Below are 24953 nucleotides of genomic sequence, written 5' to 3' on the forward strand. Positions count from 1 at the left end.
GAATTTTCAGAAAGCAAAACTATCAACTTTGCAAATCTGTAACTCGGCAATGAAAAAATGTATCGCGATTTTCCAAATTGCATATTATAGTTAACCTGAATACGGCTAGACTGATGTAATATATGTGGCGCAATTCGGCAAAACCTTAAACATAGAAACAAACTGGAGTGAGATACCAATTTTTATATCAGATTCGACTCCTTTGGGTGTTCTTACCTATGCAATTCACACAACTGAGATTGCCTGTTCAACATTTGTAAACTTCGTGCTTCATTTCTCCCACCCAAACACCAATTCTCGGCAATTTTTGCAACCAACTTCAGGCCAAAAATCAACATTACGCTTCCTTCAGTGACTTGAATTGACATTTTTTCTCTCAAGTGCAGGGGATTTCCTTATAGTCAGCCAAAAAGTCTCAGAAAATAATTTCTGTCTTTTACATGTATTGGAATAGGCGGAGCTAAAGATTCCCTAATGTACGAGTAGAAAGAGAAATTCGGTGGTCGGGCACTCATGCCAAGGTACTTACCTGTGCGGACAGCCGTCTTCGTGACTATGATGAGTGCGAAGACAGCAAAAAAAGAAAACAAACAAACAAACACACAAGACCAGAGTAATAAAAGGTATCAGTCATATTTCTCGCATATCCTAATGTCTGAGTCGAACATCTTTAACATTTTGTGCTTCTGGATGCTGTTCTGGCTGTATGGAGTTAGTTGTGTGGATTGAAAAGGTCGTTGTGATGCCGCATTGGTGTCGCAGCTATAGGCGTTAGGTAAAGCTGGTGGTTTTTAGTTAGATGGAGAACTTTACTCTAAATTTTACGCCTTGTTTGAAGCGTTGGGACGCTGTGTTCTTTCATAAGTTGTGTGGGAGACTCTGTCTGTCGATATTTTGATAAGACGAACATCATTGCGCTGTATCATCTCGACTGCGTCAATCTTAGTTTTTGCGTAAGGGTCCCAAATAATGCACGCGTAACCCAATTTAGGTCTGGTTATGGTTGAACGTGCTAAATGTTTAGTTTAGACGGTGCATGTTTTAGCTCGTGCCTTCGAAGACAAAGTTTACGTAACGCTGAGTCACAAATATTAGACATCTGCGACTTTGAACTTACTATAATTACACTTTGACCACTTGTATTCGTCAAGCTGATTGAGTTCAAGACACGGAATGCTGTACTAAAGGTAACTGTTCATTGGTGGGAGTGGTTTCAGTGAACAACCTGACTTGCATTTGGACTTGAAAGTGTTCAACTAAGTTAACAAGTCATAAGTAAAATGTGAAAATGTTATAAGGGTGAGAGAAGGGTCATTATCCGATGAAACGGGCAATAAATGAGACACGCAAAACTGTTGATCGATAACAACAAACTGCGCTCGGTTAGTTAAGTATGCTGTAACTCAATTAACTAGAAAATGGGGAGGACATAAACCCTTCTGAATAACATTAGAATTTGAAACAAGGCAGAAATCTTCGCTAAAATCCAGGAATATAAATAAACATTTCCTGCTTTTCCTGGTATAATGGCAAAAGTGTAAACGACCGTTAGGAACTGTGTAGCTGCTGGAGAGGGGAATGCATTTATTTGCCTTTTAAATACTGAGTTAAAAAGTTTGCGACAGTGCGCTTAGGAATTTTAAAGTGAATACATGAAGAGAAATTCGCAGATCGGACACTCGACTATGGTACTTACCTCCGGTGGCCAATCCCGTTGGAGCATCTATGATCGGTGCGGAGACAACGTCAAAAAAAAAATTATAATCTCAGTGATGATTCTCGCATATCAATGTCGGAGTCGGACATACTCGGCATGTCGTGCTTATTTATGCCATTATAGTTGTCTCAGAGATCGATATTATCAAACCGGGATGGTCTGATGCTGCAATCACTTATGATAACGGACTGTGCAAGATATCGGCATAGTTAAATTAGAGAACAGACTGCATTGTTCGCTCTCCATGACCTCTGCTAAGAAACTCCGCGACACACAGTTTTCTTTTCAATCTTATTAAAAGCTAATAAACTTGCGCGAGTTCGAGCACTGGAAAACAAAAAGAAATCTATCAGTGTCTGTAAATACACTACTGAAGCGTTTTTTTTTTTTACCTTGGACATATTTTTAACAGCCTACGAGGTTTTCTGCAATTACGTCGCACGAAAAAAATTATCTAGCAGGACGTCATCTACGAGTAAAACAGGTTAACCCATTCCACCAAATACTAACTACAATATTATTTCTAGGTTTAGGATTGTTTTTATGCACTCGCTGCTAAATTATTCGTTGAGCTTATGTGATTACACCAGGCCACCCCGATAAGTGCGCTTCGCCGTCAAAGCAACTTGCGGCATAGATTGGGCGGCTCAGCACGAAACTCCGAGTGGCCTTCCTTGTTCTCACAAGCTGAGGCCAATGGGAGCTTTGCGCAGCCTCTCTACAGGATGCACAGTCGCTGCCACATACGGACTGCCTTGTTCCCTATGGCAATGCATCTTACAGTGGCCCACCCTACGTCACAGCTAGGTGTATTGCACTGGCAGCCGCTCTTCGCGATACTGCCAGCCTGTTCAGGGGGAACATCCCACCAATGCATCTGCTATACGCAGTAATATTGAAGTAACTATAGAATAAATTACTTTGTATTGTCTATTAAATGAATAACGCTCCTGCAGACTACACATCAGTGGTGATGTAATTGAGCCAAACGCTTGAGGGTTTTGTGAATAAAAGTGGGAATGGTTGAAAAATAAAATAGAACAAGATTATTTATGAACTGCAGTGTAACTTGCATTTGCCGCTACGTCTTGTTTTTGAACAGACATCTTGAAGCTGCGATGGACCATTATTTTTGCAGTCACTGAACCACGCCATGCACATACCTGTAGTTTATGTGGTGAACAGTCTCTCTTGATCTGGAAGCTGCGTGGAGCTCGACGTGGCACAGCACACAGCTGTAGCGGACATTCTGTAGAAAATAAATGGAGAGAAAAATGCGTGCGGAATTTCGATGCGATCCTTTCAATTGCCACCTAAGTTGCGATAGAATGTTTCCAGACCATTTCTTTCCCAGAGTTGTAGCACCTATGTGCTTGTGTATGAACCATGCATTGCGCTTAACCGATTACGTTGCGGAGCTGTGCAAAAAAAAGAAAAGAAAAAAAAGATTGAATTTCTTGCTGACACCATGTCGTTCTCCGCGCGACTGTACACCAGGTTCTTAAGAGTCACTATTCATTAAGACGGAACTTCGCATGGAAACACTGAAGACCAGAATTTGTGTTCCTAAACGGCGCTAAAACAAATGGTGACGTTATTCTTGACGATGTTAGCTCGGGAACAGCAAGTAAGCAAGTACTATTCTGCAAAATGAATTTGTCTTCTGAAACTGAAAGGAGTACTGTTAACTTTTTCTCGCTTGCATTAAATACGTCTCACTCATGAGTGCTCACTCATGTTTTCAGAAAGGCGCTTAGAATGAAGTTTCAGGCGAAGATGGGAAACAGGACGAGTGCACTGATTCTATAGGTAAGCGATCGCTCTATAAACAGAATTGCAAAATAAATGCACAAGGACTGTGCGCATGCGCCATGAGGACATCGCCATGTCGTGCATTACCTCTCGTTCGGTACGGATAACATCGGGTTCTTACGTTCACGTCGAGGTAGCGACGAATTACACCGAAGCGTCTGGCAACCTCTTGCTGCATAACTATAATTTAAAATGCAAGTTAAGATTACAGCCGGCGATACAGCGTGTTTTATTTTTCAATCGCACAATACTTTAAAAAATCACTAGTTGCAGATAATTGCAGTTCTTTGAGCTGGAAAACTCTACGCAGCGGGAATTACGCTCACGGCAAAGCAAGATGCATAAACAGCTAATAAACAAATATTAACCCCTTTTTAATTATTCGCTTGCAGCAGGCGTATTTTCAATGCATAGTCGCTTAAAACGATGTCGAAGGATTACACAGCCGTTTGGTGCACTCAAGCATAAAAGTAACAGGAGCGCCCACGTATTCTTATCGCGCATTTCGGGGATACCTCAGAAATGGTGTGGCCTTGAATATTCGTTCCAAGTGTAATGCTTTGCGAACTCAGTAATCCCAATTCGTAAATGGCAATATTTTCGCTAGAAAAAATATTTTAAATGGGAATGTTATTCTAGGTATTCAGTCAATATATTCGATTGCTTCTGCAAGCAATGTCCGCTTCATTGATTAATCCGGCTCAACCACTAGAATTGCGCTGTCGGCAAAATGCGCTATTATATAACACACGGTATGTGTTAGAGTTTTGGTGTGCTCACGCAGCGTAGCGTTCAGGCAGTAATATGTTTGGCGAATGCAAGATTCCGAGCACTACAGGGGAATGCGATGCACATCACAGGCTGCACAGGCTCTGGTCTTGCGCAATTGTCAGACAAGACCACAAAGGAAACAGCTTCAGGAAGTTTTAAAATACTTGTGTTATTACGCGCCAAAACCTCGGTTCGATGACGAGTGACGAGGCACGATGCAGTGGCTACAGAAATCTTCATTTCTCTTTATATTTGTATCTGGTTTAGTACAAGCCACAGGCCACAGCGCAGTAAGGAGTAGCCGAAACCGCCCCCATTTGTCGTGCGTAGTTTTCGGTGCTTAAAAAAAATACTGAGATGGGACGCTTCCTAAATCGTTAGAAGAAACAACGGACTAGTTTGCGAAAGACACACACACAGACCAAACAAAGCAAAAAAGAACACCGCCCTTGTTGAATGCCGAGTAGTTTAGACAAATTCTCAAACAGAACTGCGTTCCCCAGAACCAGATCAAGAAATACCAGCTTCTCAATACGAAGAAATGACTACTTAGGGAGAAATCCTCGAATACTACAGAAATGCTCGCATTAAACAAACACCAAGTGACTACGTGAAGACTTCGACAAACAAGCATCTTCCCGACGCCACTACTGATGCAACGAACACACCCAGAAGCACACTCATCGCACTGTAAGACATGCAGTGCACCACGTGCAGACCTCCTTCACATTATATGGACATGCGCATCAGCTACAAACAATATGAGACGCAGCATAAACCACAATGCTAAAATAAAAACCCCTGAGCCGTGCGAGGCTGGACTGCTCAGCGAATGCCCAGAAGACCAGCTCTGGGATGTCCGGCTGGTGGAGGAGGCTGAAACGGTTCAAGGCGTGGGGGTGGGGGTTATTGTATTATGTAAGAGTCCAGCTAGTAGACTACCCATTTCTGCCGCTGCTTATTGGCTAGGGCCGCTCGTCTCCTCCTCTCTCGTACAGCTGCATCCAATCAGCAGCGGCCAAAATGGACAGGCCACTAGTTGGACCCTTACAGCATACCCCCCCCCCCCCCCCCGGCCTGCCTCTGATCATAAGGGAAGAATTACGGGGCTACCTTCCCAGCCTCTCCGTTCTCTCTTCCAACATCAGGGACTTTTCAATAAAGATGTTTTACCTCCCTCTCTCGAGTCTGCCCATCTGTAATAAATACTACACACTATAAGCCAGACGGGACGGGACTGCCATACCTTATATGGGAACGCATTCCTCAGTGACAGTATGAGTTTGTTTAGATAACGGAATAGGTGGACCGGAATAGGTGTTTAGATAACGGAATAGGTGGAATAGGAGGACATTTTTAAAGACTTTTCTCCCTAAATATAAGGGGAGCTTAAAGAAAGCAGCATTGTAGGCAAGATAGGTTTTATATCGAGGACGATGTTGTTTCGCACCTAATAGCTATGTGTATTTTCAACTGCCGACGGGGTGATTAGGGCACATTTACACGCATGCACGCTGTCTGTGTGCCCGGAAATCCACATATGTAGACACAAACACCGAGAAGACACGCATACAAGAATGGGCAAGCCCGGTCAAGCTGCGCGCCCGTATAATCACTCCTTCTCCCTCTTTGCGGCCACACCGAACGCTGCGCGTGCAGAGAGACTAATGGCAATCGCTCTCCCAACACCCTTCCTACGCCAATTGTAATAAAACGTTTTACGAACTAAATCTAGCGACTGTTCAAATCAATGAAGCCTTTGCGGGAGGTGGGGAGGGTGGTACAAAGTAATTTGCGCGCATTGTGCGACTCAGCCGCTGATCCGTGAAGAAACCATTGTTTTGAGGCAGCCCAAATGTTACGAGTAAATGCTCTAACTACACCCGTTGTCAGAGCTGATTACTCTCTCGGTGCTGTTAGTTGAAACTGGTTGAAAGTCGGCCTATATAATGAGGTATAATTTCTTCTATATTAGGTCAAGTAAGGCTCTTGCTTGTGCTAGTTGGTTCATACGTGAATGTGCAAAGAGCAAGGCGCAATAGACCAGGACAGAAGACGAACACAAACGTCAGGACCGGCGCCACAGGACAGAAGACCACAAACGACAGGACCGATGCCGGTCCTGTTCTTTGTGTTCTTCTTTGCCCTGGTCTATAGCGCCTTGCTCTTTGCACATACAAGCATGGGTCCTTTCATTTGCCCTGGTGCATTGCCGTGAAGATCTATAGGATGCTGAATGGGCAATGTCTAAAATTGCTCGGTGTCACTACGCATGCACTGCACCTCTATTGTTACGAATATCGGAAGTTCACGGTAATTTTATCTGAAGCTCATATATCAACAGAAAGCTTTAGGTCGAGGGTTCCTATATAAAGACACGGTAAAGAAGAAATCGCTTTTCTCGCTGTCCTCTGCATAATAGTTTATCAGTTTTGCTGCTGTGAAAACGGAAAGATAAAATCTAGTGATTGCTGCTAGCGAATTTCTGATTAAAGCCGTCAAATACTTTATGACATTTGCTGAAAATAAGAATTTTCAAAAAGCAATACTATCATTTTTCCAGTTCTCTACCTCGGCAATGAAAAATATATGGCGATTTTCCGTATTGCACTTAATAGTTAACCTGAATAGGGCTAGACTGATGTAATATATGTGGCGCAATTTGGCAAAACCATAAACATAGGAACTATGCCGAGTGAGATACCAACTTTTATATCAGATTCGACTCCTTTGGGTGTTCTTACCTATGCGATTCACTCAACTGAGATTGCCTGTTCTAGGTGCCGATGTGCACATTTGTATACTTCGTGCTTCATTTCTCGCCCCCAAACACCAATTCTCGGCAATTCTTGCAACCAACTTCAGGCCATAAATCAACATTACGCTTCCTGCAGTGACCTGAATTGACATTTTTCTCTCTCAAGTGCAGCGGATTTCCTTATAGTCAGCCAAAAAGTCTCAAAAAATAATTTCTGTCTTTTACATGTATTGGAATAGGCGGAACTAAAGATTCCCTAATATACGAGTAGAAAGAGAAATTTGGTGGTCGGGCACTCATGCCAAGGTACTTACTTGTGCGGACAGCCGTCTTCGTGACTATGATGAATGCGAAGACAGCAAAAAAAAAAAAATAAACAAGACCAGAGTAAGAAAAGGTATCAGACATATTTCTCGCATATCCTAATGTCTGAATCGAACATCTTTAGCGTTTTTTGCTTCTGGATGCTGTTCTGGCTGTATGTAGTTAGTTGTGTGGAGTTGGAGTGGCCGTTGTGATTCCGCGTTTGTGTCGCAGGTATAGGCTTTAGGTAAAGCTGGTGGTTTTTAGTTAGACGGGGATTTTTCCTCTAAATTTTACGCCTTGCTTGAAGCGCTGGGACTCCGTGTTCTTTCATAAGTGGTGTGGGAGAGCCTGTTTGGTGATATTTTGATAAGACGAACATCATTGCGCTGTATGATCTCGATTGGGTAAATGCTAGTTTTTGTGTAAGGGTCCTAAATAATGCATGCGCAATCCAATTTACGTCTGCTAATGGTTCAACGAGCTAAATGTTTAGTTTATATGGCGCATGTTTTAGCTCGTGCCTTCGAAGACAAAGTTTACCTAACGCTGAGTCGCAAATATTAGACATATGCGACTTTGAACTTACTATAGTTACACTTTGACCACTTGTATTCGTCAAGCTGATTGAGTTCAAGACACGGAATGCTGTACTAAAAGTAACTGTTCATTGGTGGCAGTGGTTTCAGTGAACAAAGTGTAGACATCCGCAAACAACCTCACTTGCATTTGGACTTGAAAGTGTTCAACTAAGTTAAGAATGTCACAAATAAAATGTAAAATTATTATAAGGGTCGTAGAAGAATCATTATCCGATGAAACGGGCAATAAATGAGACACGCAAAACTGTTGATCGATAACAACAAACTGCGCTCGGTTAGTTAAGTATGCTGTAACTCAATTAACTAGAAAATGGGGAGGACATAAACCCTTCTGAATAACATTAGAATTTGAAACAAGGCAGAAATCTTCGCTAAAATCCAGGAATATAAATAAACATTTCCTGCTTTTCCTGGTATAATGGCAAAAGTGTGAACGACCGTTAGGAACTGTGTAGCTGCTGGACAGGTGAATGTATTTATTTGCCTTTTAAATACTGAGTTAAAAAGCTTTAAAATTTTAAAATGAATACATAAAGAGAAATTCGCAGGTCGGACACGCGACTAAGGTACTTACCTCCGGTGGTCACTCCCGTTGGAGCCTCTATGATCGGTGCAAAGACGTCAAAAAAAAAATCTCAGTGATGATTTTTGCATATCTTAATGTCGGAGTCGGACATACTCAGCATGTCGTGCTTATTAATGCCATTATAGCTGTCTGAGGGATCGATATTATCACATCGGGATGGTCTGATGCTGCAATCACTTATGATAACGGACTGTGCAAGATATCGGCATAGTTAAATTAGAGAACGGACTGCACTGTTCGCTCTTCATGACTTCTGCTAACAAACTCCACGACATATAGTATTCTTGTCAATCTTGTTAAAACCTAATAAATTTGCGCGAGTTCGAACACTGGAAAACAAAAAGAAATCTATCAGTGTCTGTAAATACACTAGTGAAGGTTTTTTTTTTTTACCTTGGACATATTTTAAAGCCTACGAGGTTTTCTGCAATTACGTCGCACGAAAAAAATGATCTGTCTAACAGGAAGTCATCTACGAGTAAAACAGTTCAACCTATTCCACCAAACACTAATTACAATATTATTTCTAGTTTTATGATTATTTTTATGCACTCGCTGCTAAATTATTCGTTGAGCTTAAATGATTACACCAGGCCACACCGTCAAGTGCGCTTCGCCGTCAAAGCCACCTGCGGCGTAGATTGGGCGGCTCAGCACGAAGCTCCGAGTGGCCTTCCTTGTTCACAGAAGCTGAGGCTAATGGGAGCCTTGCTCAGCCTCCTTACAGGATGCAGAGTCGCTGCCACATACGGACTGCCTCGTTCCCTATGGCAATGCATATTACAGTGGCCTACCCTACGTCACAGCTAAGTGGATGGCACTGGCAGCCGCCCTTCGTAATACTGCCAGCCTATTCAGGGGGACATCCCACCAATGCATCTGGTATACGTGGTAATATTGAACTAAGTAGTGAATGGGATGCTGTATGTGTTCATTTAAAGGCATTACGCATCTGCACACTACACATCAGTCGTGACGCAACTGAACCAAATGCTCCTGGGTTTTCGGCATGATAGCAACCACGACTGAAAAGTAAAATGAAACAAAATACTTTACGAGCTGCAGTGTGAGCTGCAATTGCCAGTACGTCTTTTCTTTATAAAGACGTCCTCAAACTGACCTATACTTATTGCTTCCTCGCTCATCTGCAAACTTCATTTCGTCACATTTCGGTCCAGTTTCCACTAACTTGGGCTGCTCGAAGAGTGCCAGTAATACATGGAACGCCTACCTTTCTTTGAATGAGATTCCACAAGAATTATTTGACAACGCTAGCTTGGTCCTTACTGTTCGTTCCGCTAAGACCAGTGCGTACGCAGAGTAGCTAAACAGGAATGTCCTTATAGTGTTCGGGGCGAACTGTGGTCGTGCCAGCAGAGGAAGCATGAAAGCTGCTCGGGCTCAGCCACCGAGGAGATAGGGCGTACCGTCGACGGTGCGTCCACTTCGCTTCGTCACTTTTGCAGGCAAACAAACTACACGTGTCGGGAGATTGTCTAACCCTTCGCGTTCGATCCGCGCATGCGCTGTCCATGGCCAGCGCACGACAACGCTGACGGTGGAGATGTGAACGTGCCTGTAAGGCCATATAATTTCTGTCGCAATAAAATCCACAAGCGTGCTCGCCCAAGCAGAACGTAAACAATATACGCGCATTGCGGGAAGCATCGCGGATGAATATGCGCCACATCTGCAGGCAACACCATCTATGTAAACATGATGCGCACTGACCGGCAAGATTCAAAGGATCATAGCATCCAATGTAAAATAAAATTAATAAAGGGGCTTTGCAACTTTCGTTCGTCATGGTAGGACAACGTTCGCGATTTGCGGACAAGGTTTCCCGAACATTCGAGCCAAATAATGCTCAGTAACATGCAGGCGGGCGTAATCTCCTATGGACGTCTCGAAGGGGCAGCGCAATATGACGAAGACAGAAGGCAGGAATACACAGGACAGCGCTGTCCTGTGTGCTTCTGCCTTGTGTCTTCACCATATTGCGCTGCCCCTTCAAGATGTTCAACCAGTACTAACTCGCTCAAATGTCGATCGTTCTACAGTAATCTCGTACATGAGATCACTAACGTACGTAAAGGAAATGATTGCACACACAAAGGAAAGGTTATGCACTAAGCAAAGTGATCCATGTTCATACCTGCAGTTTATGTAGCGAAGGCTCCTGTGGAGAAGCCGTTAAGCTCGGCGTCATACAGAACTCAAACGGAGCGTCCTTGCTCTTTTGCATAATGGAATGAAAAGAGAAATAGAGGGTCAAATCACCAAAGTACTGTATATTCTTTTTGACACTTTAACCTACGTTATTTTATTGTATCCGCCATTTATTAAAAGCTCGACTGGCACACAGTATAATGAAAATAAAGATATTTCTCCATAAACATCACTCGAGGGTGCAGTGACGTCATGATATTCTAAAGGACTATAATGGTAGCCGTAATGTAAAACATCTACTTTCCTATGGTTAAGATGTATGTGTGTTGTGAAATTGTTTACTTATTGCTGCCGAACACTAATTATGCAATACTAGCTGAACAAAACTGGCTGTAGTTTGGCGGCCGCGTTTAGGGAAGCTTTCTTTGTAGCGTGCGGAAGTGCACATGGTGTGGTCTGTGTTGGCGGTATGGGGCATGCGTCTATATTGAAGCGTAGGTAATGGTACAATGCGGTGATATACGCTTAAAATACAAGAGTTAAGATCGAGGCTATTCCGAGAGTAGGTTATATGGCCACATATGTAGCAAAACGTGAATGAATCAAGCACATTAGATGAATACATGTCTCCAGCCGGTTTAAAGGGGGATGCCAGTGAACATCATAACGTATTATCGATATTACTATTCTTGAGTGACTTCGCCCACTATAGATTGTAAATAATGGTGTCTGCGGGAAGAGCATCTGTCGTTAAGCTTGGTAATGGCGTCTGCCGAAAGACGGTCTGTCGTTAAGGTGCGTAAATGCCAATCCCATTAAATGCGAGAGTTATTCTGGGGCTTTACGTGGCAAAATCGCGATGTGATTATTGTTTATATGCCGTAGTGGAGGACTTCAGAATAATTTCGACCGTTTTTTAAAGAGCTCCGAATGCTCAGTGCACAGGCATTCTTGCGTTCAGCCCCCATCGAAATATGGCTGCCATAACAGGGATTTGATCCCGCGACCTCGTGCTTAGCAGCGCAACGCTATAGCAGTTAAGACTACATAGTGCACAGAAAAAAAAGGTTATTCGTGCAGTCAGCGGAGTACGATGCGTACGCACCTGCAGTTTGTGTGGTGAATACTCCCGCGTACTAGTGTTTGTGTAGTGCTTGCTTGGCTCAACGTTGACCAGCACACCTGTGTGTAAGAATGGAGATAACACACGAAAATATTGTACATTCATTTTGTAGGCACAAAAACGGAAGTAGGTTTGTTGCAGTTGCCATTTAGTGAGACCTGAAACTACATTCAGTATCATGACTTTAGTTCGTACATGTTGTTTCAGATAAGAGTCACTGCATTAATTTGAGCAGCTGGCAAACGTGCATTACAAACTGAATGTTTCATGGCAGTAGCGTCAGCAACATTCTTTTGCAAGTTAGAAAACAAACCTGTTAAGTGGCATAACACGCTTAGTGTGGGACTGAACGGTGTGTCTCACATTTGCATGGTCAGTTCTTGTTTTGAGAATGGCTGTTTTTGATATGTGCAGCGTTTCTCAGATTTTCATGCTTCAAAAGTTCATGTGGCTTGATTTAGTAAGCTACATCTGCCTTTATCGTCATGAATTACCGAAGCAATCGTATATCTTAGCCGCAGAAGAAAAGGCAACGCGCAATGTAGTATAAAATGACCTACTCAAAGATTACAAACATTATCAGACACCATTTTATCCGAGACGTCGTCGGCTGAAAGGCAACTATTGTGTGCGGTGAGCAGAGGCGGGTAACTGCGGTCATTTTTCGTTTTGCTCCCTCATCATCACGACACAAGTACCCTCCTAACCCTCAAGTTGAAAAACATGGCAGCCCTCCATCACCCTCGTCCTTAGCTAGAAAAAAAAAAATATCCGGCCTCATTCACTCTCACGCGGGAAAGGCTACGAACCTGCTCTTACGTCCCGTGTTCTACAATTTCAAACAAACATTTTGTCGACCCGCGAGCTTCGTTCACAACACTGATTCTCTAGTGCCACTTGTATGGTCAAAGCCTGCCACTCGTCTTTCCATTTAGACGCTTGACCATTGCTCGGCAAAATATACGGAAATCACTCAGACTCACTCAAAATTGATATTTTTCGCTTGGTGCTCACTCGAAATCAGACCCACGCAAATTCTGCTCAGACATGCCCACTCGGACTCACTCAATCAAACACAGAAAGGCCTTCTTGGCCCACAGATCTCCCGAACTGAGTCCTTATCTTGAATTGAGAATATCAATGGCAAAAATGCCTTCAAGCCAGGCTACTATACAGGGAACGCCGCGGGATTCCAAACGCTAATAAAAACTGACAATCGGGTAAGTATCCGCATGGTATTTGAACGAGAAATAACTTTTGACTTGTCCAATTAATTGGCTAGGTCCATAATACGTGACGTCATACATTGTCGCGTGTCCTTCACAAGTCCACCTAAATCCACCTTTCTCTAATATGTAGCAACCTTATCCGCTTTAATACACATTATTCCACTTCAATCAACCTTGATGCACTTTAATTAACATTTAATAAAAACTAAATATGGAGTTTCACGTGTTCAAACCACGATCTGTGTATATGAGGCAAGCACTAGTGGTGGGACACGGGAAATTCGGGCCCAGTGGAGTTCTTTAACGTGCACCTAAATCTAAGTACACGGGTGTTTTCGCATTTCGCCCCCACCTAAATGCGGCCGCCGTGGCCGGCATTCGATCCCGCGGCCTCTTGCTCAGCAGTCCAACACCATAGCCACTGAGCAACCACGGCGGGTTCAGGTCGATTAGCTCGCTGGGCTTTGCGGTTGGAAGATTTCAACGTGCGCGTTGTCTACAGGTCTTGCCGCCGCCACACCGATGCCGACGCGCTTTCCCGTTCGCCCGTGTCAACCGAAAGCGATGCCTGCCTCGTTCTCAGCGGGCTGTGACATGGCTTCGGAGCGACGCAAGGATGCCTGGATTAGTACTCTTAATCGCTTCCTTTCAAACCCGTCAAATGTTCCTTCACCCTCTCGAGCTTTGCGCCGCTAAGCATCTCACCTTGAAATTCGGGATGGACTTCTCTATCGGCGGAATTACGTCTCTGATGTCCGCAAGTGGTTGCTGGTCATACCTCGACATTTAGTCGTGAAATATGTTCTGCCTTCCATACTCACCCGCAGTGTGCACATGCGGGTGTCTTCAAGACGTACACCCGGCTTCGCTCCAGGTTTCATTGGCGTGGCATGTACACCTTTGTGTGCAAGTACATTCAGTCGTGCCCTCCGTGCCAACGCCGCAAGGTTCCTGCTCAGCATGTTTCTAGTCCACTCCAGCCAATCCCGTGTCCTGCCAGGCCCTTCGATCGCATTGGCATTCACCTGAATGGACCTCTTCCGAGCATGGCTTCTGGAAACCACTGGATAGTCATCGCCATCAACCATTTGACGCGATGTGTAGAAAAAGCCGCTCTGCCTGCTGCCGCCGCCCGTGATATAGCATCCTTCCTCCTGAAAAACCTTATTCACCATCACGGTGCACCTCGCGAACTTCTGAGTGATAGAGGACATGTCTTCCTCTTCAAAGTCGTAAACGCGCTCCTTGCTGAATATCGCATCTTTCATCGCACCATCACCGCCTACCATCCTCAAACTAATGGTCTGACGGAAAGATTTAGCCACACCCTTGGCTACATGCTCTCCAAATACGTCGCCTCTGATCACACTGATTGGGACCTCATTTTGCCTTTCATCACGTTCGCCTACAACACTGCACCACAGGCGACCACAAACGTCTCCCCATTCTTCTTCTTGTATGGCCGCGAACCTTCGACTACCCTCGACACCATTCTTCTGTACAGACCCGACTCATCCGAATGTACGTCAATCTCTGAAGCTGCCCGCTGCGCAGAGGAATGCCGTGAGCTCGCCCGTTCCTTTACAGCCGTCGACCAATGGCAACGAAAGTCTCGACATGGCGGTGATCACCCGCATTGTCACTTTCTTCCGTACTCCCTTGTGTGGCTTTAGGTTCCCGCTGTTCCTGCAGGACTGTCATCCAAGCTTGTGTCCAAATATCAAGGACTCTACTGTCGTGTCGCGCAGACATCACCTGTGACCTATATTGTCGAACCTGTCAGGCCACCTACGGACCGACGCTGTCGCGGTCGTGAAAGCGTCCACGTACAACGCCTGAAGCCGCATTGCGACCCCATGATTGTGTGTTCACCATGAGTCGCCAGGATGGCTTCTTTTCCTATGGGGGGCTATTGTAATGAAGAGGAATGCCCAGCGCTGCAGACACACCGCCAGTCGTCCGGGAGGCGCGAGCTCGAGATTGCCTGAGCTGCTCTGGTTGAGACAAGCTGCCTGCTACTCACTTGTACCGTATTCACACAGACACACACACACACACAAACACACACACACACACACATATATATATGTATATATATATATATATATATATATATATATATATATATATATATATATATATATATATATATATGCATACGGTACAAGTGAGCAGCAGGCAGCTTGTACGAACGCTGAACACTTCCTTTCTGGATATGACTGTATAGCCGCTACAGCGCTCTGAAATTAACTTTATTTTTTATTTTTGTATTGCTTGAAGGGAAGCCTGCTTTTCATAGTGCTTAACATAAAGCAGCGTAGGGTGCATCTTTTTATAAGCAATAAAAAGTACGCCGACTGTATGAAATTCTTTTCTTTGAAGTCGTATGCAGGTGTACCGTCGTGCTTCTGCAAAACGCGACAATATTATGCACTACGTTAATCGTTTGCTACATAAATGGCCACCCGATGTCACATGCTACTACGATCTACCTAGCCCCTCCTCCTGGAATTACAATGCATCCAATGGCGACTTCCGCAATTCGCCAGTCAGCATCAGTCCAAGGAAAGGGACTGCGACCTCGGCACACGGGGAAATTGCAGAATTGCAAGAGGCGGCGATCCCCATGGCGGCTTCGCATCCAAGTTCAGAATACATCATTAACTCGCAAACTGAATATAGAAATTACACGCGGGGCCGAATTGCACCGCTAGCTTGCAGGATCCGCAAACAATCTGGGGTCTTCGCTTCGTGCAAAGAGCTGATTTGGGTGCCAGGTCATGAGGGTGTAGAGGGAAACGAGCGTGCACATGCTGCCGCCCGAGCTTTTCTCCCCCGGGGTCCCTCCTCCTCCCTCCCCGAAGGCTCGGACTTCCCAGTGCCATTAATAACTTATGCAGACGTATTACAACACTTGCGCTTATCGCGACGAAAATACCCGGGCCCAGTTAAGGGATTAGACAAATCAGAGGAATGCCATTTACGAAGGTTACAAACCCTGTCATTTAATAACCCAGTGAAGCTACATGCTATTGAGCCACAATCTTTTTCGGCCGAGTGTAAATTCTGCGGGCAGAAGGCAGATTTGTACCATATGGTATGGGCCTGCCAGGCTAATAGTCTCTTAGAAAGTATAAAACAGCCAACGTGGGAAGGATGGGAGGCAGCCCTGTCCAGCTCAACCCTCAAGGACCAGGGAGCCCTCGTGCAAAGAGCTAGGGCGGCGGCCTTAGCCAACGGAATTCAGAAATAGGAATTTGACCACCCTTCTCCTAACTCCCCTCTCCCTTTTTTTTCTTTCAATAAAACGTTTTCATCATCATTATCAATTTGCACACAGAATCCGCGCAAGAAGAGTTGTGAGCATTTAAATCAGCAAGGACTACTTAGCATATCGGTGGATCGTCGACTAAGGCCTGCAATATTTGTTTGTGGAGAGAGAAGTTAGGGCGTGTTTAGAGAAAGACGACGCTAAGATGTTTATTTTAAAGCACAGTTAGAACTGCAACTGCCTCGAGGGTGTTTACGAGTGCAACGCAACCAACATTCTAGCAGTCAGCCGTGTACACGCCATATCCGTACCTGTAGTTTGTGTGGCGGATGCTCCTGGGCAGAAGCTCTTGCATGACGGTAACTTGAGCTCGGCGTTGATCAGAACGCAGTCCTTCGAAGTTCTGCTTGCCTCGACGGCGAAAGAAGGATGATGCCTGAAATTAATATACGCCGGATGTTACCGCAAACCAGAAGTAAGCTAGTTACACATGCCTTTAACTGAGAACTCATTGTCGGAAAAGACATTGAAAGCTTTGATTATTCGTCTTAAAGGTCGCCCTAGACAACAATGGCGCCAATAGATTGGATAACAATGGAGCATGCACTATTGCAGTAAATTTATCACTTGAATTTTCATGGTGCGGTACCGCAAGTAAAACGTTTTTGCGACGCAAAAAAGAACACGTGTGATTTATGACATACGTGCATACACAACAATTGAATGCCGTGTCTCGCATATCGTGCTAGTTTTACGCGACCGTTTTCGCTTATCGCATGCGGAAGCCGTGTCAACAATTTCAGATGCGAATGATTTAACGCAATCCAGAAAAAAAATGTTATTTAAAGAGTGTGTCGCGGCTTAATTAACTTATGCTAAGCTAAAGAGTACAGAAGGTGGCAAATAGGGAGCGAACCGCTTTAACTAAAGCAAGCATGTCATGCCAATAACGCGCGGCACTTCTTACATTAGATGGCATGATTCGAAGAACGTGAAAGGGAGACAAATATTGAAACACCAAAAAGTTACAAACTACATAGCCACAATTATTTAAAGGTGAAAGCGTGTCTTTAGATGTTATTTATGGCGAGAGTAAAGCAGCTAAGCCTTCGTGGCTTGAATTGCACCCCAATGTCAATGTAAGGGGACTACACAAACCATTTGTCTGCGTCTTCCGACGTTACGTCGAGAAATGGCTTTGCTGTCGTTCTTAAACAGCGAGAAGGAAGCGTAACTCTGATCACCTGCCTACGGCGCACACTTGGTGGGATATTCTGTAAGTGTCCACCTAGTGGACATGATTATTTAAGCATGTACACTATGAATAAATGTAATACAATCAAATGAAATAGTAAATGAATAATAGTAGTACAATCATAAATGGTCTTGCACACCAGAACAGGTGACGTAAAAGTTTGCTTTCAATTAACCCTATGACGCACACAGCCGAGACAAGTGCATAAAAATTCGCTCATTCTCTGAATATTTACGTAGGGCGGACGCATTTTCATTCTAGCAGGAAGGTCGGAACAGGCCGCATTATCACGTGATTTGGGATGGCGAAGCATTTAGTAAATGTGGGTGCCGTTGAAGAGGTACGACAGTACACACGCACAGGACTTCACCGAAAAGAATTTCACTAATTCAACGACTTTTTATTGCTTATGAACGGACACATCCTAGCCACCTTTATATCAAACATTGTCAAAAACAGGCACTCCGTCGAGCCTCACGAAAATGAAAAGAAATTATTTTTGAAGGGCTCTGGTGGCTAAACGCACACTTCCAGCAGTAAGGTGTTCGATGGCTCTCAACCTTCGAGGAAGAGAGCTACCTGCTCTATATGAAAAATTCACATTGAGCTTTGCACAATCACGAGCAATTGTTCCTTTAAAACAAATTCGGTGTTCCTGCTCATTTGCACACGGCTAGACGTCACACGAAATTCAAAACCAAAAGTGCTACACAAGACGCACGAGGGGTCAAGTCTACGTGAACAGTACTTGTATCGGTTGTCTTACTGCAAGAAAAGACTGAATGGAAAACTATACGCCGACAAAATATACTTGACTGGTACACTATACTAATCAAGGAAGCGACGATAATCTGCGCAGTAAGCGTAATGCGCCATGTTCGTACCTGCAGTTTATGTGGCGAATACTTCTGTGTAGATGCTTCTTCGGTGCTCTGTTGAGATCGACGTCACACGGTGCACATTCGTGGGAGCCACGCTGTTTCGTGCACTGAGCACAAAAAAAAAAGAAGAGCACACGAATTCATTACGCGTGGCTTTTCGTTGGTTCCCTTTAGCGCACATTGGTTGGTTGCAGTCTGTGTAATTCATTGAGCTCTGAACTGGCACGATATACGCTGGGAAAAAGAAAAAAGGCTTAGGAACACGTGGGAACATCAGCTGGGTACAAGTTAAGCACCTACACCAGGCACGTACCCAGGATCTTTTTTCGGGGGGGGGGGGCCCACCACCTCAATCATCATCATCATCATCATCATCATCATCATCCCCTGCCCTGCCGCCAACCGATTCCAACTAGCACCCGCGAATATCCTAATTTCATCGCACCATCTATAGTTTTCTGCCGTCTTCTACTGCGCTTCCCTTCTCTTGGTACCCATTCTGTAACCCTAATGGTCCAACGGTTATCTAACCGGCGCATTACATGACCTGCCCAGCTACATTTTTTCCTCTTGATGTCAATTAGAATATTGTCTGTACCCGTTCGCTCTCTGGTCCAAACCGCTCTCTTTCTCTCTCTTAACGTTATGCCTAGCAATCTTCGTTCGATCGCTCTTTGCGCGGTTCTTAAGTTGATCTCAAGTCTCTGCCCCATATGTCAGCACTGGCAAAATGCACTGAGTGCACACCTTACTTTTCAATAATAATGGTAAGCTTCCAGTCAGGAGCTGGCAATGTCTGCCGTATGCGATCCAACCTATTTTTATTCTTCTGTGAATTTCCTTCTCATGATCAGGGTTCTCTGTGATCAATTGACCTAGGTAAACGAGCTCCTTCACAGTCTCTAGTGGCCGATTGGCGATCCTGATGTGTTGTTCCTTTACCCGACTATTTATCATTATCTTCACCTTCTGCATATTAATATTCAACCCCACTCTGATACTCTCTCAGTTAAGGTCTCCAATCATTTGTTGTAACTCGTCTGCACTGTTGCTAAATAGAACAATGTCATCGGCAAACCGAAAGTTGCTGAGATATTTGCCGTCGATCTTTACTCCTAAGCCTTTCCAGTTTAATAGCTTGAATTCTTCTAAGCATGCAGTGAACAGCTTTGGAGAAATTGTGTCTCCCTGTATGACCCCTCTCTATAGGTATCTCCCTGTTTTTCTTATGTAGAATCGAGATAGCTGTAAAACCTCTGTAGATATTCTTACGCGAAGGAAAAGTCAGTAAGACGAGAAACTACTTACAGTTTATATTTACAACAACGGCTGCAGCGCGCAGACCGGTTAGATTCACAGCGCGAGCCCAGTTCGTTCTTCCTCCTCTTTTCTGGAGTGATGGCGCCCACGCGCCTCGTTCAAACAAACAAATACCACACGCATGTAGCAATATTTTCCAAGCTTTTTACGTGAGCGTTCTGTACTCCTTGATTACGTAGTGCCTCTATGACTGCTGGTATCTCTACTGAATCAAATGCCTTTTCGTAATCTGTATAAGCCACGTAGAAAGGCTTATTGTACTCTGCGGATTTCGCGATAACCTGAGTGATGATATGGATGTGATCCATTGTAATGTATCTCTTCCTGAAGCCAGCCTGTTCCCTTGGTTGACAAATCCAGCCCTTATTCTATTGGAGTTTATTTTGGTAAATGTTTTACATAATACTGGGAGCAAGCTAATGGTCCTATAATTTTTCAATTCTTTAACGTCTGCTTTTATGGATTAGAATAATGCCTGCATTCTTCCAGTTTTCTGGAACCCTTGCAGTTGATAGACACTTCGTATAAAGAGCCGCCAGTTTTCCAAGCATTATGTATCCTCCATCTTTGATTAAATCGACTGTTATTCCACCTTCTCCTCCCACTCTTCATCGTTTCATTTCTTGCAGGGCCCTTCTGAACTCATCGCTAGTTATAGGAGAGTTTCTGTATCCTGTTCATTACTGTTTCTTCGTGAGGTATCGTGACTCCTCTTAGTACTGTATACAGGTCTTAGAATTTTTCCGCTGCTTTTACTATATCTTCGAGATTGCTGATGATATTATTCTTTAGTGTATACATCATGGTTTGTCCCAAGCCAGGTTTCTTTTTTACTGATTTCAGGCTGCGTTCATTTTTTACGGCTTCTTCAGTCTTTCTCATGTTATAGTTTCGAATATCAGTTATTTTCGCCTTGTTGATCCGTTTTTACGGCTCCGCGAATTGCGTTACGCTGTGCGGTCGCCAGTCCCACACAACCGCGTAGAGCGCAGGACTCTGCGATTCTAGGTGTACTGCGCTCACCGCGAAAGGTTTGAAAAACACCCACATAAACACAGCAGAGAAGTGGCTACGTGAGGCGGTTCGACCGATAACTGTAGAAGCGTCATTCAAAGCAAGTAATTGTTCTCCACTTCCGGCAGCGTTTTCTCTACTTCCTTTTTAAATAAAAAGATGTTGATCCATAAGTATTCTCATAACCAACGGTTAACTTTTTTTATTATTCGCTTTTCCTTGCAGTTTGGTTGTTGCCTTGGCTGTCTTCCTTAGTAGATCGCTTCATTTCTCAACTCCTTGCGATTTTTGTTTCCAGTTGCCAATTTTGCACGAAAAGTGTTATACAATTAGGGGAAAACAGACGAGGTGACGGGCGACAGTCATCTTGCTTATGGTTTTAAGGGTTATTGCAGGGTATCATGATGGACGCACTTTCACATTATTTTATTTCCCACCTTATCTAACCCACATCACGTGTATATGGTTGCGGGCATCTGACAGCCTCGCGGCGAGCCATAACTGAAGGAAATAATGAAGCAAAGGGAAAAGTTAAACGCAATTGGTGTTTTCTCCGGCCGCAACTCGTTCCACGAGAGTACAGACCAGCTCAATAACAGCCGCATCCCTTTCCTGGTCCCAGGATCAGCCTAAACAAAGAAGGCTGAACTAACAAAAGCAACAGCTGTGCGCGTGACGGTTGAATAGATGGTGACAACTGAACGCATCTCGAGTTAATCGCACGGGTGCGGAATCTATGAGAAACCTGCCCTTCACATTACAAGAGATGCCGATAACTACTGCCATTTAAAAGGAGTGAAAAAGGCAGCCTAATGCTGACCGATTAATAGCTGCCAAGTCTCAACATTGATCTGGCGACGCTTTAGGAATGTGTGAGGAGTGGTGGCGTGAGTGAGGGGGGGGGTGCCACTTGATTTGGGGGGGGGGGCCCGGCCCCCCCCCCCCCTTCTGGTTACGTGCCTGACCTACACTAATCAAAACACTTTTTCCACAGGTAGTTCAGAAAGCATGACCAAGAAATTGCCTGTGGTTTAGCTCTGGTTTACCCTAGTTGAATTGCGAAAGGAACAGCTGCATAGCTACGCTTGTAGTTAAGCGTTTGGTTTAGCTCTATTGTATAGACACGACAAGACACACTGTTCAGGTAACGAATAGGCTTTTACGACGCTTCTTGAGTCGTGCGGCGCGTTCTTCTGGCGTCTCTTGAGCGCGTTGTCTCTTCCTCGCTTCGTTCTGTCGATGTTGCGTCTCTTTCGCGCTCTCCATAACGACTAACGACCGACCGATTCCAAGTCGTCACCTACGCTTACAGCCCCGTTAGTGTAATCGCCAGTGTTCTCCCAGCAGAGCCCGCGCAGAGCGCCAGATCATGGCCTACATTCCCCATGCACTCCTTAAGGTTCTTTCTGTTAACGAGACGGACCTTAAACGGCGGTGAAGATTAAAGTGAAGTCTTGTTTGGATATTCGAACGTGTTTGCTTGGTGATATCTGGCGTCTCAAGGACAGCGCAAAGCACCCAAACAAAGAAATGCATTAAGAACGCATCAATATTGCCAAGCAATGCGCTCACGTGAAAGTGTTTGCGGGTAATGTTGCGATATAAAATAGAACGCTCGGGATACGACAGCACATAGTTGCGTAGGCAGACCTCCGGAGAAGCGGAAAAGCCGAAAGATAACGTAAAGCGCAATTTAGCAAACAATGTCCGACATCAGAGTAGTGATGGGAAACAACGCCGGCGTAAATGTCTCGAAAGCTACGCGTTCTCACGGCTAGCTTATGGGACCCACAGCTCTTGCTGCGAAGTTGGTAAGTTCTTAACGCAGGAATCCAGTACCAAGATTTCGTAGCGATGGCTTTTGTGACGCCATTCCGTTTCGCGCTGTTCGCGCCAAATCAGTGATCAAGGTGACGCTCCGCCCACTTTACCGCGGGCCGTAACCAATGCATATTAAGAACGGCATAGAATCCAGCGGGAGACATCGCTACAATATCGTGGCCCAGTTTTTTGTATTGTTGAAGCTACGGATGCAAATAGTACATTCCCTGCAGGTTCTGCGGCTTACAGCAGGCCAGCTTCTCAAGCTTAAAGACAACCGAAAAAAGAAGAACGAAAAACGTATGCACTGATTTTGCTTTGTTGAAACACCTCGCAGCATGATTTTCTGCGGCTCCCCGTTACAGAATTGAATATGCATTCCCCATGCATCGTTAAGCGATGCGGAAAGTGTCTCAACATAGGGGCAACGAGTTTGATACGCTTCTTAACAGAAGTTTAGGCGAGCGAATCCTTGTCGAGAAGGCTCATTGAGTACATGTAATCGTTCTGGCATGTTTACGTTCAGCGGAACATAAGGATGGAGAAGGGAGAGGGAAGGTACATCTGTCTGTTCCGCTGCTATTCCTCTGCCGTTATCTTCTCGCGCTGGCTAAGCTTGGGGTGGCGTCGAAGAGGCCGGCAAGGAAATGACGCCGCAATAGCGTGGAAGCAGGCAGGCAGTCAGATATAATGCACAGGAGGATTGTAGCAGAAGTAAGGGTGGCAGTGAAGAGGAAAGCCGGGCGCCCTCACTCACATGTAGGCACGATGCAAAATGACTCCTCCTCGCCAAACTGTCAGCAGGACATGGCGCTGATGCGAACGCTAGTAGCGTCCAGTCAGAATCGGGCGTCTGCGGCAGCAAAGCGGTTGCTGGAGCGGCTGGAGCGGTACAAAGCTGTACGTACTGGATGGTTTATCTCCGTCGCCAAACTGTGAAGTTGGCGTGGCCTCCACGAACGCCACGCCGGGCACGTTGGACACGCTGTGACGGCGCCCTGGAGAAAGACACGAGGGTGGAGGTGGCCGCCGAGGCGAAGAACGTTTTCGTTCAGCGCGCAGCCACGTAACTAAGCCCTGAAGACCCACATCAGCGTCCCTGTGGGCGAAACGGCTTGTTTTCAAAACCTAAACCTCGATATCACTCCAGATAGAGCAACAAAAATAATTAAAAAAAAACAGAATATCGTGCCAGCGTTCAGGCAACGCCTAAATTTTCGTGGCGCCTACATTACCATGTCTTTTCTATGCGCATGATGGAACAACCAATTCGCAGCGAACACCGAGCACCGTGCCCAAAACACAAGAATAACCCCGGTATTCAGAAATGCACCTTGCCTTGAAGCCCATGCGTGACTTGATATAAACGACGCCTGGTGCTAATGCGCCTAAGACGCTTATTGCGTTTCCACTAGCGCGTTCACGAAAGGCGCCATTTAAATCAAGCGTGCGCTTGAAGCTAAGATGCATTTCTGAATACGGGGGCAAGTCTAGCGACTGCAAAAGAAAAGAAAAAAGAAAGAATAAAAGAACCGGCTCTTCGAGAGATGAAAGTTTCTTCCTACGCCAATGTTCGAATTTCAGAGGGCCTTCGGGCAGCAATGTTCCCAGGGGCACGGGTCATCACCGAAGGCGTCATGGTAGCCTCAGACAAAGCAGAGCTTTCCCGCTGTCTCCTGACCTGTCATTAAGAAGTCCTCAGCCCTTCCACTCTGTGAAGGAGGCGCAGCGAAGCTGTGGTTTGTATTACCTACATCTACGCATATATATATATTCTTAGTATTACTATTATTAATACTATTGAAGGTCACGGAAAAGGCATACATCTTTTGACTGTGGAGTGATTTATTCTTACTCTTTTATGAAGTAGCGACGTTTGCAAGAACCGCCGCATTGCAGACCAGAATTCTACAGTATTTGAAACTTCACGGTGCCCTACGTAAGCATAAAAAGTATATTCAACTCGGCGTAATGTTGCAGTCACCTTAACCGCTAATTGTGATAGAATTTGTTCGGGATAGTTTCGGTAAAAGAAGAGTTACACCCGTTTCTTGTAACTATAGTTTCGACACACGGACTCGATCCTGGGGTAAGTAGCCCTTAACAGCTTCTCCCTAAAACATTTGCATCACCACGGCGGTAACGCTTGCATAATACTTGAAGAGCGAGTCAGCGTAACTACAGCACACCCACCGGCATGCTTAAGCGACGCAAAACGCCCATCGCAAGGAAATACGAACGCTTGCTTCGCGTCACCCCCTTGCTGAACTATAATGGCGACCGCTGCTTGACCCGTAACCATGAAACAGACAGCGAACAGA

General features: G+C 44.9%; 2 protein-coding genes across 4 annotated transcripts in view; one reads left to right on the plus strand and one right to left on the minus strand.

The window, feature by feature from the left end:
- Positions 1-24953, plus strand: part of LOC135912374 (uncharacterized) — a 179125-nt gene that overhangs the window by 11614 nt on the left and 142558 nt on the right. The window lies entirely within an intron of this gene.
- The window catches only part of LOC135912394 (uncharacterized), a 34214-nt gene that overhangs the window by 9025 nt on the left and 236 nt on the right, over positions 1-24953 (minus strand). Inside the window, exons 1-11 of one of the 3 annotated variants that reach the window (XM_065444839.1) lie at positions 24826-24950; positions 23541-23630; positions 23390-23485; positions 18481-18584; positions 16653-16777; positions 11824-11900; positions 10705-10785; positions 7373-7396; positions 2881-2966; positions 1697-1723; positions 530-553 (exon numbers count right to left, since the gene is read on the minus strand). In XM_065444839.1, the coding sequence (XP_065300911.1) occupies positions 530-553; positions 1697-1723; positions 2881-2966; positions 7373-7396; positions 10705-10785; positions 11824-11900; positions 16653-16777; positions 18481-18584; positions 23390-23485; positions 23541-23630; positions 24826-24855 (764 nt within the window). In that variant the 5' untranslated portion in view covers positions 24856-24950. Of the gene's footprint in view, positions 1-529; positions 554-1696; positions 1724-2880; positions 2967-7372; positions 7397-10704; positions 10786-11823; positions 11901-16652; positions 16778-18480; positions 18585-23389; positions 23486-23540; positions 23631-24825; positions 24951-24953 lie in introns of those variants that run through there. The other 2 variants (XM_065444840.1, XM_065444841.1) reach the window with 2 other exon arrangements.

The sequence above is a fragment of the Dermacentor albipictus genome, chromosome 6 (assembly GCF_038994185.2).
Source record: "Dermacentor albipictus isolate Rhodes 1998 colony chromosome 6, USDA_Dalb.pri_finalv2, whole genome shotgun sequence".
In the NCBI taxonomy this organism is placed as follows: Eukaryota; Metazoa; Arthropoda; class Arachnida; order Ixodida; family Ixodidae; genus Dermacentor; species Dermacentor albipictus.